Consider the following 17,753-nt stretch of genomic DNA (forward strand, 5'->3'; position numbering starts at 1 on the left):
GAAATATCCGCACTGCCCGTAAGACTGGCAATAAGTGCGTATTTGAAAATACGCCGTTGATATATGTGCGCAAGTAATTCGTTAAACGGTGGATTTTTTATAGTATTAGGTAATAAATAAGAGATATAAATACCAAAAAGACACAGTTGTGAAAAAACGTCGAACAAGTGCCTTGTGAAATTTGTTAGGCGTTCACTATTTGTACATTACGGTAAAGGGAAAAACAATGACACCGCCCTTTCACGTTTTTGCGCTGCTGGGAAATGAACTCAGGAGCAGTCAACTTACAACGTGACCAGCAAGCCCGTGCTGCAAGCCCCGCCCCGCTCATCCAATGGAACGCTCTCGGTCGCTGTAGTGGGCGCGGCCTTAGGTGTCTTGACGTCCAATGAGAGCACCCGACTCTCTTGCCCATGCATCCTCACGTGTTTTGCTGCGCGTACACTCCTGTCTGGGGGCTGGGACGAGTGGGACTCGAAAAAAATGTACATTGACAAGAAGCTCTCGGTCAGTGCGGCAGGGATATTTAATGCATTGTCAAGATTTTGGGGTACCTCAACGTGGACTATAACCCCAGCGGATGTATTTTTAATCAACATTTAAAAAGGTACGTGGCAGACTTTTGAGTTCGGGCTTTCGTTTGGCTTAGCGCTAGCATGCTAGCAAGCTAGTAGTGCAATAATTAGGTTAAAGCAAACAACAAAGACAAAACTTGTTAACACAATATACTATATCATTTTTATCCTTTTACTTACTCTGGATGTAATCTATTACGTATTGGTTTACACATTGAGTAAAGCGTTTGTTTTCTAGAGTGATTTCAGCAAATAGATGGTAGACATACACATGGGTACCTCTTTTTGAATTTGGATTGTATTTAGGACAGAAAACTGAGTTTTGGACTTGAAAATGTCATGCATGTTTTCGTGCAGTGCAGCCTGCCTCGTTGTTTTGAGTGCGTTTTACGTCATCTAGAAATTTACCACATCTCGAAAACACGCGCAAGTTTATTTTGTTAATAATCAGTCAATATTATGATAAGAACTTAGAGGTTCCCCATCCCACAATAACTTGTTGATGCCCTATTCTTGATTTATAATAGTATTACATCTACATGCGTTTACATCTTGTGCTTTAACATTAAAGAAACTAAATCGTGATTGAACCACGTTATTTTAAAAAAAGTCTTTCTGCTTTATTGTTTTCTATTTTGGTATGCGTTCCTACCGTCTGGTGAGTGTGTGGCGTTGGAAAACTTTATTGTTGCTGATAGCTGTCATCTATTGGTGGACTGTACAAGCTTGCAAGCCAATCAAATGATGTGGCCTAGGCGAGCTTGCAAGTGCTGCACATCTTGTACTCCCGTAGTACATCGTGCACTTGCAGTATGCCACAATAATCTGCATTTATGTCATATTTTCAATAGGAAGTGGATGGAGTTAGACACCAAAATCAGCAGCAGATATACATTTAGGCATTGACAAGATACAATGTTTACGTTTAAATGTAGTTGTGGTGTGACTTCAATTTTGTAAACATTGTTGAATCATGTAAGACAAAGTGTTGTTTTTTTGTGTAATATAATATGAGTATCAAAATGTGGACTGCTGAGCATCTTGTACAAAGCTTTCAAAGCTGAACAGGGATCAGCTGGCATGCTGGCCGAATCCAGGCGAGCAAGGCGAGGGGGCGGAGCCGCGGCCGGCCAGTAACAGGCAAGCGGCTATGAGACGCATGCTCCCATTGGTCCGCTAGGTTAGCCAATCAGGTGCTCCTGAGCGGCTGTGGAAAACACTGCTGTGTACACGTGTTTGGTGAGCGTGGCGATTAAAGAGTTTCTGTTCAGGGGTTAGCCATCAAAGAATGTTATAGCGCGCACTAGAACATATCCATCTCGGAACATCTGAGAATAAAATTCTGTAGCATGATGTATGTGATGGGCTTGCTCACATGTACTTGCACGGTGTTGAGCCACACCCCCCCCCCTTCCCGGCCTTACTTTTGTACCCTGCAGATGGGAAGTGTGTCACAAGTCAAGTGTCAGTCTGTCCTCAGCATGTGCCCGTGTCACAACGTCGTTACACACAGATAGTGGCTTATCACTTATGAAGTGAGATCATGTCAGAAACATTTGAGTTATTTTTGGCTCTACACGCCCGCATAGCCAACAGGTATTGGGGGATACAATACTGACCTGCATATTTTGGTTGAAATCCTGAGCAGGCCCAAGTCATAAGGGAGCTGAGCAACTGTGCCAGGGGTTTCCAAATTTTTTTCTCAGAGGGCAACGGGACACTGGATTTTTTTACAGTGAACCCCCGCCATATGAACTTAGTCCATTCCAGAGTTGGGATCGTAAAGCGAAATCGTCATGTGGCGGACAATAAAAACCTCTGGTAATTAGTTAATGTGTATAAAACCCCAGGTGAGAACATCAAAATTGTATATGCAAATTAAAAAATAGTCACAAAATAGTTTATAGTAAGTGATATTTGCACATAATATACATGTATTCATTTAAGTAACATCATAAATTAAAAGGAAAAATGAAATTTTATTTACCTTCGAGTGACGTTGACTTGGGGTACTTACGGTCATATTTCCTAGCGAGGGTAGCCTAGCCTAGCATTCTTCATATTCCTTGATTATCTCCAGCTTGGTTTCCATGCTAATCATCTTCTTACTTCTCCCTTTAACATCACTTGCAATCTTGGGAGCCATGGCTAGCCAAATAAAGTTAGAAGTAAGCACTGAAATGCACAATAAATATTGTAGGCATTCACACGATATCAAGTCTTTAGCATATCGCCGTCTTAGTGACACCGTGACGGCGACCAATAGTAGACCAGCATCTTAGTGACGCTGTGACGCCGACCAATAGCAGACCAGCGTCTTAGTGACGTATGCAGTGACGCATGAGCGTGGTATGCACGCACACTGACCGACAAGTTTGAATTTTATAAGTGTTGTTGATGCCGTAAAGCGGGAAAAATACCGTAAAGAGGCGATGAAAAAAACATAGGCCGTAAGCCAGGGACACCGTAACCTGGGGGTCCACTGTATTGGCGTTGTTTTAATTGCTTTTAGACTGAACAACTTTGAACTTTGAACAATGTTGTGAAGAACAATGTTATTGCTGATTTTGTTGTTAATAGTTATTTTCTTTTTTTTTCAAACTTAAAAAAGCCCTCCAAAATATGCAACAAATGTATTAGTAGCAATTTTTTTGGCATATGCCAAAAATGTCAAACTAAAAAAAAATCTGAAAATGAATCAATTAAAAGGCTATTTTAATTCAGATTGTCCAAAGCCACAGAATCAGCATCTCATCAGTAAATATTGTTTTTGTTTTGTAGTCCTCCATATACGTAGACTCTTTATCTTTCTTTATCTTTATCTTGAATCAAAATAAAACATTCACTTTTACTTTGTTCTGATGCTATGACCCAAACCAGTAACTGATTCTTAGTTCATTTATATTGCGACATCAATTTGTAATGATGTCCTATTTTTGAGTAATGGGATGGATTGGAAAACCTTTTCATTACAAAATATTCAATCAACATTATAATTGACAGATTATTCCCATAAAAATATTCAGTCACAGCCCTAGTTTGTTTTGTATTGTACATTTCCCAACAGTCACTACTATTTTTCTTTATAAAATTGAATCTTTTAGAGTGCTGTGGATGGAATTATGAGATTTCCATTCACCAATGTGATCACAGAACAAATTCTCCGTGTGCGTCCACATTTGAGAATCTCGAGTATAGGACATGTGCAAGTTTTACCTGGTGCATATCCGGTAAATAATTTGCGTGGGTGAGTGTCATGGCGTTTTGCATGACGGCCCGATTGTCGTTGCTTTGACCCGCCGGCGTGCGTGCCCACCGTAGCCCGTGGAAGTCCGCATGGATGACAGCCGGCCTTGACGCCCACTCGCACGCCCTGCTTGCATATTTAGCAGCCGTACTCGCTCGTTGGCGTGCTCAGCTGTCCGGCTGGGGCGCACACATTTTGTCATGTGCATCGTTCCGCAAACTCATTTCACAGTGGACAGTTGACCATCAGAATCTTGGCAAAGATTTTAAAAATATTTTGAAAGACCTTAATCATAGGTATGGCAAAAGACCGTCCGTTCCATAGTTTTGACCTGAATTTAGAAACATGTTCACTTATATTGTTGTTTTCTGTCTGATTTTATCAGTTCATGTAATTCACATTGGGAAGGAAGAGTAAAACAAATCAGGGGACTGTATTTTGATCACAGATTAAAAAAAAAACAAAATTCAAGGCCCTATTGGTTTGGCGTATTATGCATGGGACATGTTACGGAAATTTTCGGGATGTCAAGAAATCTGATTTTTTTTTTTTTAATTGTAATAAAGAACAATGTATTGTTTGTCTAAAACGACAGGTAGATTATTTTTTCAAATGTATCGGCCCCAGTGACTTATTTTTCTGCTGAGAATGACATATTATGAAAGCCGACTCATGTTCGGACTCGTCTAATAATTGTTAGCTTTCGTTCACATCTCTTCGGCCGCGACTGGTTGTGACATGACCGTTGACGTACGTGGACCAAAATTCTGCCTCTAAAGATAAAGTTGCTGGGTGATGCAAGTGTATAAATTGCAAAGTAATGACGCCCGCGATGCGTCTGTAGGATTTAAGGGATTATGGAGCATCTCCTTTACTGAAGGAATAAATAGCAGTAGACTTTTACTTGCGTAGGTGGTGTCCCGATATATACCTGGGGATGCAAACCTCTATTTATTAGAGCACTTGCAGATTAGCTATAACGGCGAGTCCCTCCACCTGTTTGTATTGATTGGGTCAAAGGGGACTAAGCTATGACGACCAGGCAAACATCCTATTTAATTGAGACACTAACGCGTGTCCACCTGTTCTAAAATGAGACGCCAGCATACGCATTTGCAACCTGGCTTTCTATTCGCGAGGGCCTTTTTCGTTGCCGTTAATCTGGACAGAAGGACAAGCCGGCATTCTGGAGTCTGGTGTGAACATGACACAGGCACAGTTGCGAGAGGCCAACGTGATGATAAACAAGCTTGTTTTCCTCGCTGCAGTCCTTGGAAAATAGCGGCCAATGCTCCATAATGGTTGCGCAATCATGCTGCACACAATCGGAAGTCTTCACTTTCTAATGCTAGAAGATTTGTCAAAGATGACCACCTTACATTAGCTCATATTTAAAGACTGTTTGAGATTTGAAAAAAACTTCAATGTGTAAGGGGACCTAATTAAACGACTGTAACCAGATTCTTACAGTATATATATATATATATATATATATATATATATATATATATATATATATATATATATATATATATATATATATATAAATGCTGTAAAAAGCAGTTAACAGTTATTGAAAGTTGATTCCTATTGTTTTTTTTCATTAGTTAATGGTAAAAAGCATATACTGTATGTGTATATATATATATATATATATATATATATATATATATATATATATATATATATATATATGGATAGAGGGTGTGCTCAGCTTCACAACTTGATTTCATTTGGTAAATGTCCAATCATCTCCCAGAAGTGGGTGACATCATCAGAATTCAGCATATCATTTGTGTATTTATTGGTTTTGACACACAAACTGTCATATTCTTCAGTACGATGCTTAGACCTGAAGGTGTTAAGACAAAGACCTCCCCCTTATCTCCCATGCATGCCAAGAACGTATTAAAAAAAACGAAACAGCGATCGCCATCTAATTATTGTCAAAGATACAGTTTGTTGAGTCAACTCTGCAAGCAGCCAATTATACGTTATTTGCCCCTGCTGAGTCAAAGCTCATCTGCTGGTTCTTGGTTATGTCACATCACCCACAAAACACTGAAGGACTTCAATATCAAGGTCAAGGCTTGGAAACGACTGACCTAAAAAGTCAGAGATTACCGTCTCACACTATATGATTGAGGTGATGGGAGCACGCCGCGATGCCAGTACATCAGTGTTTCATCCAAGATTGTGAAAATTAGGTGTGAGATCAGGCATGAGATCAATTTTGTTTTTCTGTCTTCTTAGCTGCCCTTGGCGTTGCCTGCAAACACAGCTCAGGAGGTGAAAGGAGCAGATTCTGAAACCCGCACCTGTCTTGAGTGCTTTTGCCAAGGCCAATCTTTTTTTCACGACAAGACGAAAGGGTTTCACCCCGAAACTTCACATATTGATTTTTGCACAACACGCCATGACTTTCTCCCCTTAGTATATTACATAACACAGCTGTCAGCAATGATTCACTTGTACGCACATAGTAGTCCCACCTAAGTAGACCCCGTGGCAAACTCATTCCTCAGCTGACACCCTAAACAAGTGGTGCAACCCTCATCCTAGTTTAGGATGAGTTATGACATCACTCAGTCAGCGGCCAGCAGCAACGCTCGGGGGCGAGTGACGAGGGCCGCGGAGAAAGACGATGACCCGGAAGCCGACTCCAAACAGTTGCAAAGCCCCGGCGCCATTGCCCCCGCGTCGGAGCAGGGAAACCACGCCGGGGGCGGGTCCTCCCCCAGCGAAGCATCCGGAGCCGGCGATCAGAGGGGCCCCACCTCGGACGACATGGACGGCGGCCTCTCCAGCGGCAACGATTCCGCCGAGAGGGAGACGGGCTCCCGCGGACGCCAGTCCACGCGCAGCTCGCACAGTTCGTCCAACGGCAAGGACTCGGGCATGATGCTGGAAACCACGGAGAGCCACAAAAGGTAAGCTCACAACTCGCTGAGCTTGAAAGCGGAATGACGCCCGCTGCGATGTCACAAGCCGGCGCTCTTCGCAGCTCCAACTCGCAGAGCCTGTCTCCTCCGAGCGGCTCGCTGGCCTACAGCTTGCTGTCCACCAGCTCCGAACACGACCCGCCCTCCACGTCCGGCTGCAGCAGCAATCAGTCGGCGAGGGTCCAGACGCAGAAGGAGCTGATGAAGGCCATCAAGGAGCTCAAGCTCCGCTTGCCGGCTGAGCGCAAGTCCAAGGGCCACTCCAGCACTCTCAACGCACTTAAATACGCTCTGCAGTGTGTCAGACAAGTCCGAGGTGAGTTCAATAAACTGAATAAAGCAAAGGTTTAATGAAATCTGAAATTAACATCAGAATTATTACATGACATGAATTATCTGAAATTACTCACCAAAAGGGTCGGAATTCTGACTAGCGTTATTAATTTCGCTTTAAAATTCTGACTTTAAAAAGAGAATTTTGAACATTTTCATAATTCGGACTAGTTCTCATTTTATTCAGTTAAAGCAATGTTTCTCACCCCCCCCCCCCCCCCCACCCACCCCCCGGGAGGGAAGCGAAAATTATTTGATTTTGCAATGTGAAGTGTGATTGTGATAAAATAAGGATTGTCATCTTTTTTCAGGCACTTTGATGCTCTTTTTTTTCTCCTTAGACAAACCTTTAACCTTTATAAATGCTGTAAAAAAGTAGTTAACAGTTGTTTAAAGTTTTTTATATTGCTTTTTCCTGGTGTCAGTGTGAAAAATAATCAAATTTTAGGTATATACAATTTTTATACATAATAATCTTATTTATGGTCGGCGTCGCAAAATGTTTTTTTCTTTACTGGGGGGGGCTTTGCAGCATATAATTGAGAAGCACTGAGTTAAAGGAAACCTGAAAATAAAGAATTGAGAATTTATAGTCAGAATTTTCATTTTAAAGTGAAAGTGAGAATCCTGAGAATGAAGTCAGAATTGTGACTTGGGTCAAAGTTCTGAATTTAGAATGACTTGAGTCACAATTCTGAGACTAGCAGGATTCTCACGTTAAAGTGATTCTCCATTGCAAGTGAGACTTCTGTGAATAAAGTCATACTTCTGAGCTAAAAGTGAGAATCCTGGAACCCTTTTTTTTTTTCAAGTTCACTGGCTCTCATCCTCTTTCACACATGCACACGTTTTCACTGCCGGAAAAAAAAAAGACAGCATGAACCAGCATGTTTTTGTTGTGTTTTCCTGCTGTTCTTGCTGGTGGACCAGCGAGAGAAAAACATCAATAGCAGCAAAGATTCAAACACCTGACCCTTTGTCAGCCGTCCAGCTGTGGCTCACAGCTGGGCGGCTGTGGCTCACTTTGTAGAATAGGTTACCCAGTAGCCATACTATCCAAAGGTTTGGCTGCTCAAGCCTTGATTGTTGACAATAGCTTTTTCTGCCGCTGTTTTGCTTTTGCTAGTGACACCAGCAAGAGCAGCATTAAAATGCAACAAAACCATGCTAGTCCATGATCATTGAGAATTCTAAATCTTAAGATACTTTAACTCACTGCTGATGTACTTCATGCCGTTTTATGTGTCCAGCCAACAAGGAGTATTATCACCAGTGGAGCGTGGAAGAGTGTCACGGTTGCAGCCTGGACTTGTCGGCCTTCACCATCGAGGAGCTGGACAACATCACTTCGGAGTACACGCTAAAGAACACCGTACGTTCATACGGCGACCCCAGGGAACAGACTTTGCTTTTGCCGTGTGAAATGTAACGACACATCCACGGCACCAGGTGGTGCAGTGGCGCTCTTGGAGGAAAATCTATTCACAAGTGGGCCAGACCAATAAAACTATGGTTATATATTTATATGACTTTAAAACAACAACTTCCGATTTATTATTCTTTTTTAAGACTGTCCAAAATGGTACAAGCACAACAACACTATTTATCATAGAACATTAACATTACTATTATTTATAAAACATTTGAAGTTTTTCATTTATTGAAAACATTTCTGAACTCATTTTTATACTTCCATTGCTTCCATTTTTATGATTCCATAACAAAATCATCTCGCGGGCCGGATTATACCAATTCGCAAACCAGAACCGGCCCGCGGGCCGTATGTTTGACACCCATGATCTAGCTCAATTTACAGTTGTTATTATTATTATTATTATTTTCTTTGAGCATCAAATAATTTACTTGGTCAAAATGTTTCTGGTTTAAATAAGGACTTCTTTGGGGGGAGACTTTTCATTTTTTTCTGTTTCAGACGAACCTGTAACCTGTATAAACCCTGTAAAAAAGTAAACATTTGTTGAAAGTTAATTTATATTGCTCTTTTCTCTTGTTAATGTTATAAAGGATTCAATTTTACTCACACCGGTTCATTTTTTACAGATAATGATCTTATTTAGTAACCGCAGTGAGGGTTGGGCGAAATATTTTTTCCTTTCTAGGGGGGACTTCGCAAAAACATATTGAGAAACACGGTCATAAAAAAACCTCATGTTCATTTTCATGCAAATGTCTAAATGGCTGCACTTCTTCTCGCAGGACACGTTCTCAATGGCAGTCTCCTTCCTATCTGGGAAGGTGGTGTACGTGTCACCTCAGGGATCGTCAGTGTTGCGCTGCAAGCCCGAGTGCCTCCAGGGCACCATGTTTTCGGAGCTTTTAGCTCCACAGGACATCAGCACTTTCTACAGTGGCACGGCGCCTTGCCGCCTGCCCCTTTGGGCCTCCTGCATCGGATCCGGTGAGCTGAGTCAAACAGGCGGCGTCATAAGTCAGGAACATCCTTATTTAGCACCGCATTGTATGTTTGACCGTCTCCTTGTTCTCCCCAGCTTCCCCCGCCATGGACTGCACTCAGGAGAAGTCCATGTTCTGTAGAATCAGCGCAGACCGGACACAGGGTGGCGAGATTCGCTACTTTCCGTTTCGCCTGACGCCGTACCAGCTTACCATCAGAGATTCGGACACTGCCGAGCCGCAGCCCTGTTGCCTGCTCATTGCCGAAAAGGTCCACTCCGGATACGAGGGTACTATTGACCTTGTAATTCTCACTTTCAGATGGATGAATGGCTTGTATTTGGTACTTATATGAGTACTTACTAATCTGTGTTTTCGGAGGATGGCCGTGAGGGATCAAACGAGTCCTCAAGTAACTCCAGTACCTCAGTTAGAAAAAAATAGGTGGTAGGCTCATCGTCTCCCTACAGAGTGGTTAATGGGATCAGTTCACCAGACATTGCGACAATGTGTCCTTGAGCAAGACGCTAAACCTCCCGTTGCTTCTGGGCAAATCAGTTGTCAGTGTAAGGTGGAAAAGCTCTATATGAGTGAAAATCTACTTACCATTCAAAAAGATCTTGCGGCTCTCAGATTTTTTTTTTTTATTTTAATTGTGGGACAGTCAAAATTGTTCTTTTAATATTGCCAAACACTGGGATAGGTTAAAAAAAAAGACACACACACACACACACACATTTTTTTTTTTGTACAGCTGTACTTGTGAAAACATACATTGACATAATACGTTTCCTAGTCCCTATCCTTAATTATGAGAAATCCTTGCCTAACTCTTACCTTTACCTCATCCCTAACCCAATTCAGACCTACACTCTAAAATCAAGGCTGGGTCCCCAAAAAGAGGTCTGAACAAGAGAAGACCGGTGTAAATGTCCTCACTTCTCCAAAATGGCCTTACTGTTTGTAGAAAACTCAAAACGGTTCTCACAATTTAGTCAAGTCAAAGTCAAATTTTATTAATAAAGCACATTTAAAAAGACCGTAGTCAACCTACGTGATGTACAATGAAAAAAAAGTGCAAATAGAAACCTAAAACCACATAAAACACAGGAACAAGCTAAAACACAGATAAGAAAGTATAGCTGTATAGGAACACACACGCAAATGAATGATTTTGTGAAGTGAACTGTAAGCATGCAGGGGATTATGAGATGCTAAACAGCAGTCGGCGCAATGTTTTTATGATGGCTGTGAGGCATGGATAATGAATGTTATGTCACACTAAAACAGGCCACACAGCGCCAGAATGATTAAAAAACGAAACGCTTCCGTTACAGCAGTGTGATGACTTCACACCCTTTCCTCACGCGGTAGCCGAGAGGCTCCAACACAACAACACATGGCACCCACTTGAAAAGCGCTAATTAATTTGATATAGCTCGTACGGAGCCAGGGATGCAACATGTGAGCGCTGACATGTGAGCGCTCGGCTTGTGTCTAACCGTGCCCCTCCCATCAGCACCTCGGATCCCTCCGGACAAGAGGATCTTCACCACCAGTCACACTCCCAGCTGCCTCTTCCAGGAAGTCGACGAGAGGTCAGTTTTGCGCACTTTTGGCGACGCCCCGACGGCTGTCATGCCTCCTGCCGCATGTTTGGCTGCCATCATTTGGATTCCGTTCCGTTTCCTCTTCTTATGTGTCGATGATCTGCTCGCAGGGCGGTACCGTTGTTGGGATATTTGCCCCAGGACTTGGTGGGAACCCCAACCTTGCTGTACATCCACCCTGAAGACAGGCCTACTATGGTGGCCATACACGAGAAGAGTGAGTCCGTACGACAGCATGTGTTTGCGTGGTTGTCTCATCTATTAGCAACATGACAAATGGAAATTTGTCAAGCTGCTGAAGTGTCGTTGGAAGGCCATGTCAACCTGAATTCCATTTGGAAAATTGGATCAAGCATTCTGGAGAATTTGAGCAATTTGTGTAGGAGAAAAAAGGCAAGGAACGTATTTATGTCGTCTTGCCTGTTGAAAATCTGCCCAAAAAAATAAAGTAAACAAGAATAAGTATTCTTTCTCAACACTGTTCAATTCTATTTCATATTCTACTCTGAACAATGTCCACCAATTTCTCGGAAATAAATAAAAATAGGTCATGACATAATAGGTCATGTACGAGAGGAATAATAATTAAAAAAAAAAATTGGAGTGGGGTTGAATTTATTTTTATGGGGTAAAAAAGAAGCATTTTAAGTGCTCATTCCCTGTTCTCCGATGTTTTGTCTCCCTGCAGTCTTTCAGTTTGCCGGTCAGCCGTTTGAGTATTCGCCGTTGAGGATGTGCGCCCGCAGCGGGGAATACTTAACCATCGACACCAGCTGGTCTTCTTTTGTCAACCCTTGGAGTCGCAAGGTGGCCTTCATCGTAGGGCGCCACAAAGTCCGAACGTAAGCGACTGCCGCTTAGATTGCGGAAAAGCGTCCGCACGTGATGGTAAAGGCAGCGTTGACTCCTCCCCCAGGAGCCCGCTGAACGAGGACGTGTTCTCGGCGCAGGGCTGCGAAGGCCGGGCCACCACGCCCGACATAGTGCAGCTCAGCGAGCAGATCCACCGTCTGCTGGTGCAGCCCGTGCACAGCGGCAGCTCTCAGGGTTACAGCTCGCTGGGCTCCAGCGGGTCGCGGGGCTCGCGCCACTCGCAGCCCCAGCATCTCGGCGCCTCGGCCGCCTCCTCCAGCGACAGCAACGGACCCGCCGCGGACGAGGCCGCCGTTGCGTTACACAAGCCCGTGAGTTTGACGAGTCGCTCCATTGGGGGTTCACTCTCAAAACGCTTGGGTCCAAAATGACCCAATTGAGTCATAAGGGGACCGACTTAAATTTTGGGGTTCTTCCTTTTACCCCGTCTTTTGGTTTGCTCTGTGAGTTGTTCGTTTGACCCATCTTTTGAAAAGATTGTTTGTTTGTTTGTTTGTTTTGGGGGCTGTTTTGTGATATATTCAACTGACCAAACTATATGTTAAAGATATGTTTTTAAAATAATAATACCCAATAATTTGGGTCAAAAACGGACTGATCCGCCACTTGGCTCAATTCAACCCAATTTTTTGGGTCGTCTTGTACAAAACTACTTCAAAATGACATTTTTTTAAATTTTATGTTGGGTGGGTGCAAAACACCCCAGAAAGTTGGGTCAAATTAATTGGGACCAAAAAGTGTTTTGTTTTGTTTTTTGTTTTTTGTTTTTTTTTTTACTATGGATGTCCAATACCTCTCACTTTCAAATTGATACTCAACTCTTAAGTGGTAACCGATACCAAGTACTAATACTTCTAAAACGTACAGAGTTTCTTCCAAAAAATGTAAAACGACATATTCTAATACAGCTTTTTTACTTCAAATTTCACAAATAGCATTTTTATTCTAGTTTCTAGTTCATGGTAATAAAACTCAAAATAACAGACAATACTGATATCGGTTTCCATCCCGAGTAACTATATCTTGAAAAATGGCCGGGTATCGGCCCAACCCCGATACTTTGGTAATAGCACATAGCCATCCTTATTTTTGACGCAGTTGTTTTTACACTGATAATCAAGATTTGATTTGATTTGATCATTTTTCCAACATATTGTGGTTGTTGTGGATTTGGTCATTCCAGATGACCTTCCAGCAAATCTGCAAAGATGTCCACATGGTCAAGACAAACGGGCAGCAGGTTTTCATCGAGTCTCGAAACAGGCCGGCGCCTAGAAAAAACGCCGGCACCGGTAATGTTAAAAAAGAAAAAGTTGGCTTGAATCATTCTGAGAAAAATCTCGGTAAAGGAAAGTCTGAATCTGTGATTTGTCCTCTTTAGTCGCCGCAAGTAGTCTCCGAGCCATCAACAGTGACCCCATTCCAGGCCTCATCGCTGACGTGACTAAACCGCTGAAAGATTTGGTGCCTGCGCCGCTCGTACAGAAAGAGTCACCGCCTGGCTATTCCTACCAACAGATCAACTGTCTAGACAGCATCATAAGGTCATCATCGCAATTCCGATCGGCTTTTTTTTTTTTGCCTATTTGAATCACATTAAATACTGACCCTCCTGACCACACGCTCCAGGTACCTGGAGAGCTGCAACATTCCTAATACGGTCAAAAGGAAGTGTGGCTCCTCCTCCGGCACATCAGCATCCGATGAAGACAAACAGCAGCAGGAAGCCGGCGGGAACGTCAAAGGTCGGCGTCGGAATTTATTCCGGTGCATATTCATCGGTGCGGTGGATCATGTTTGTCACTTGCTCCTACAGGTGCATCAGTTGGCCTGGTGGGCGAACCCCCTCCCCTGCCCCCGCTGACGTTGGCCATGAAGGCGGAGAGTGTGGCCTCAGTCACGTCCCAGTGTAGCTTCAGCAGCACCATCGTCCATGTGGGAGACAAGAAACCGCCCGAATCAGGTTGGAAAATGCCTCGCTTGTCTTACGCTATATCAGTCCTTCTCAAATAGAGGGGCGGGGCTCCCTGGGGGGACACGGGGGAGCGGATGACCCCAGGGAAAAAGCCTTTGTTTTTGTCACGTCAAGTATAATCGCTATAAAATAAGGATTGCCATCTTTTTTTTCTGGCATTTTAATGCACTTTTTTCGGTTTTAGACTAACCTGTAACGTGTTAAAACACTGTAAAAATAGTTAAGTTGTGGAAAACTGTTTATATAGCTTTTTTTTTTTTTTACTGTTAATGATGAAAGGGATACGATTTTAGTTTTTCTTGTACATTTTTTATAGATAATTTTATTTACAGTCGGCACGGCAACTGCAGGGATGGCCTTTGCGAAATATAATTGAGTAGCACTGCACTATATACAGTGCAGTACACATGAAATCACAATTGCAGCATTGTTGAGGGGACACCGGCAGCGCTAGCGCTACCAACTTTTTCAATTGCTCGCGGTGCACAGGGTTTAGTCGCACACTTTTTCAGGGAGGTATCGCATGACCCTTTGCTGATGTATAAGCGTTTCAATTTCGTTGCGGCATCTGACGTAAAGAGGTGACGGTGACTCCAGATATGATACTTGAAAATATTCTACTGGAACTGTATGTATTATTTGGTGTGTTGGTTCTTTAAATTGTAAAAAAATCATTTAGCTAATTGTATCGTTTGATTTATTTTTTTTAACTTGACAGACATCGTGATGGAGGAGGCCCCGAGCACTCCGACGCACGCGCCTCCCAACCTCACTCCGACTGCGCTCTCTAGTGGCCCACCTACCATCCCCACTCCTCCTCCTCCCCCTCCTCCACCCCCTCCTCCCCCAGCCGCTCCGCCCCCTCATGCCACTCAGCCAAGTCAACCGGAGAGGGACAGCCGGCTCGGCGGGGGCGGCGCAGGATTGGCAGGTGGGGGCGGCCGGCTGGGTCTGACGAAGGAGGTGCTGTCGGCGCACACGCAGCAAGAGGAGCAGGCCTTCCTCGACCGATTCAAGGACCTTAGCAAGCTGCGCGTCTTCGATCAGACGGCGTCTTCCACCGTGCGCTGCCACACGCCCGGCGCCAACCCTCTGGCGAGAGGTATGGTCTTAACTTGTGTCGGATTCAAACTCTTTAAGTAGAACAAGCCCGCTATGGGTTTTTTTCGGGGTCGACTAGTAGTCGAAGTGCCAGATACCCATTATTTAGAGCCGATACTCATTTTCAGTAAAGTGAATTTTTTTTTTTTCTTCCTCAAACGCCAATGCTTAACTCTGTTATGTCTTTCTTCGTTATATTTAACAACTTTCCATATTTGTTTAATGTTGATTTTTATTTCTTTATTAATGTAGGATGCCATAGTGGTAAAATGTTACCTACAGTTCAGGGAGCCACCGGGATCATCAACTTGTCCTCAAAAGGTTAAATGAAAATTGAATCTCCCCTTGCATCCTTTAGGAGTGCGTTGTTCCCGTGACTACCCGGCCGCAGGGGGCGGATCCAGTCACAGACGCGGCCGCGGCGGAAAGAGGCTCAAGCACCAGGAGACATCCGAGCAGCACGGCTCTCTGGGGCTCGGCGGGATGCACCGAGACCCCAGAACCAGACCGGCGGCCGGGCCCCTCAACGTGCCACTCGGGGCCCCCACAAACTCCTCCTCCTGGCCCTCCGTTTGCTCTCAGCCCAGCATTCCCCCGGCGCCTTTTGCACCCGGGGTGGTTCCCATCTACCCGGTCTACCCGCCGCTCACTCAACCCTTAAATGTCCCGGATGCATCGCGTTTCCCCCCTGGCCAAATGGTGCCCCCCATGATGGCCTTGGTTCTTCCCAACTACATGTTCCCCCAGATGGGGGCGCCCATGTCTCAGCAAGGCTCCGCCCCTTTGCAGTTTTTCAATCAAAACTTCAACTACCCCGGCCCCGCCCAAGCTCCGCCCCCCGCCCCCACATCCATTTGCAACCCCGTTTCCATACCCGGCACGGGTGCGGCATCTCGTAGCAGCACCCCCCAGTCCTACACTCAGACCCCCGCTGACCGCGAGGGTGCAGGGTCCCCCCTCTTCCAGTCCAGATGCTCCTCCCCCCTCAATTTGTTGCAGCTTGAGGAATCACCCAGCAACCGATTAGAGGCGGCCTCACAGCAAGCCACGCCCTCCGTGCAGGGGGGCCCGGCCGGGGCGCAGAGCTCAGCCAATCAGAGGAACTCTGACGACAACGCCAAGGAGAATGAGAACGTAAGTACAAATTGGCTACTCGGAGATTTCTTTTGATTTCTTATGAAATGAAACAAAAAACAGCTAAAATAAAAAAAATAATCAAAAAAACCTTGGAACATATCCCTCGCGCTGAATGCCGACACATTTGATTGGCTCATAGGGTGAAGCTAACGAGTCCAACAACGACGCCATGTCGACTTCCAGCGACCTGCTGGACCTGCTGCTGCAGGAAGACTCGCGCTCGGGAACCGGTTCCGCCGCCTCCGGATCCGGCTCATCTGGCACCAGGTCCTCGGGTTCCGGCTCCGGCTCCAACGGATGCTGCTCCTCCGGCACCAGCGGCACCAGTTAGTAAAGACTTAACAGTCCAGTAGGCGTGGGACCATAATCGGATTCTGCCGGTATCATAACCTTGAGCAAAAATATTGCGGTATTGAAATGACAGCTCTGAGATACATAATATTTTTGCTGAATTGTCATATGAGTAAAAACCGTCTGTAAAACCGTTTGAAAAAAAGTTTTATTTCAAACAATATACAATACAGTATTTGTTATAATGCCGTAACCCGGGGGTCCACTGCATATTGCTAATCCGGTCATCGGCCCATGCCTTCAGTCCAGTTGACCCTGGCTTCCCATTCACCTTTTCTTTTTCGTAATCGGCGTCCATCCAGGTAGCAGCCAGGGCAGCCACACCAGCAAATATTTCGGCAGCATCGACTCCTTGGAGAACGAGCACACCCGCAAGCAGCCGGCGGGGGGCGGCGGAGGCTCCGGGGGCGACGGCGGCGAGGAGCAGTTCATCAAATGTGTCCTGCAGGACCCCATTTGGCTGCTGATGGCCAACACGGACGACAAAGTCATGATGACGTACCAGCTGCCGATCAGGTACGGCCGTCGGCTCGCAAGGCGGCGTCGGAAGCGTGGCGCCGTGTGATTTACGGTCCCGCCCCGCCTTTGCAACAGGGACGTGGAGGCGGTGCTTCGCGAGGACCGCGAGGCGCTGAGGAGCATGCAGAAGCATCAGCCTCGCTTTACGGACGAGCAGAAGAGGGAGCTGAGTCAGGTGCACCCGTGGGTGCGCACGGGACGTCTGCCGAGAGCCATCAACATCTCTGTGAGTGTGCAACTGAGTTCGGGGAAGCGAGTCACGTGACTCGCCTCCGACGCGCCTCGGTCAGCAATTTTAGGAAGGCGCGCCCCTCTCGTCTTCGTCTTAACCCGAGTGCGGGGGGCTTTTTCCTTCACATCGTTCTTGTGGTATTTTGGCCGAGGGATGGCACTGTGATAACCAAGTGCTCGTGCAATCTCGAACCTTGACAAGTTGTCGCCGTCTGGGTGAAATTTCAGCTCCCTGGTGTCTTTTATTCAACATTTTCGACATCATTCCCACAGTATTTTAGCTAAGGGATGGCACACTCCTGGTCGTCTCATAACTCGAGAACTAATATATGCAAGTATATTTTTTTTTAATTATTATTAATAACCCAAATGATTTCACAGACCCCCTGGAGTCAGGCCAAGGACCCCACAGGGGTCCGCGGAGCCCACTTTGAGAACCACTGC

The 17,753-nt window shown here is 45.0% G+C and overlaps 1 protein-coding gene across 1 annotated transcript in view; it reads left to right on the forward strand.

Annotated features, from left to right (window-relative positions):
- The first annotated feature begins 438 nt into the window (after positions 1-438).
- The window catches only part of per1b (period circadian clock 1b), an 18,447-nt gene continuing 1,132 nt past the window's right edge, over positions 439-17,753 (forward strand). Inside the window, exons 1-19 of the mRNA XM_088407423.1 lie at positions 439-607; positions 6,076-6,752; positions 6,827-7,080; positions 8,348-8,469; positions 9,315-9,516; positions 9,608-9,802; positions 11,032-11,110; positions 11,233-11,339; positions 11,811-11,964; positions 12,039-12,306; positions 13,179-13,287; positions 13,377-13,539; positions 13,625-13,740; positions 13,812-13,958; positions 14,689-15,072; positions 15,430-16,205; positions 16,348-16,534; positions 16,862-17,075; positions 17,154-17,304. Of these exons, the coding sequence (XP_088263549.1) occupies positions 6,391-6,752; positions 6,827-7,080; positions 8,348-8,469; positions 9,315-9,516; positions 9,608-9,802; positions 11,032-11,110; positions 11,233-11,339; positions 11,811-11,964; positions 12,039-12,306; positions 13,179-13,287; positions 13,377-13,539; positions 13,625-13,740; positions 13,812-13,958; positions 14,689-15,072; positions 15,430-16,205; positions 16,348-16,534; positions 16,862-17,075; positions 17,154-17,304 (3,990 nt within the window). The 5' untranslated portion in view covers positions 439-607; positions 6,076-6,390. The remainder of the gene's footprint in view (positions 608-6,075; positions 6,753-6,826; positions 7,081-8,347; positions 8,470-9,314; positions 9,517-9,607; positions 9,803-11,031; positions 11,111-11,232; positions 11,340-11,810; positions 11,965-12,038; positions 12,307-13,178; positions 13,288-13,376; positions 13,540-13,624; positions 13,741-13,811; positions 13,959-14,688; positions 15,073-15,429; positions 16,206-16,347; positions 16,535-16,861; positions 17,076-17,153; positions 17,305-17,753) is intronic.

The sequence above is a fragment of the Hippichthys cyanospilos genome, chromosome 1 (genome assembly GCF_059441005.1).
Source record: "Hippichthys cyanospilos isolate Australia breed blue-spotted pipefish chromosome 1, RoL_Hcya_1.0, whole genome shotgun sequence".
Lineage (NCBI taxonomy): Eukaryota > Metazoa > Chordata > Actinopteri > Syngnathiformes > Syngnathidae > Hippichthys > Hippichthys cyanospilos.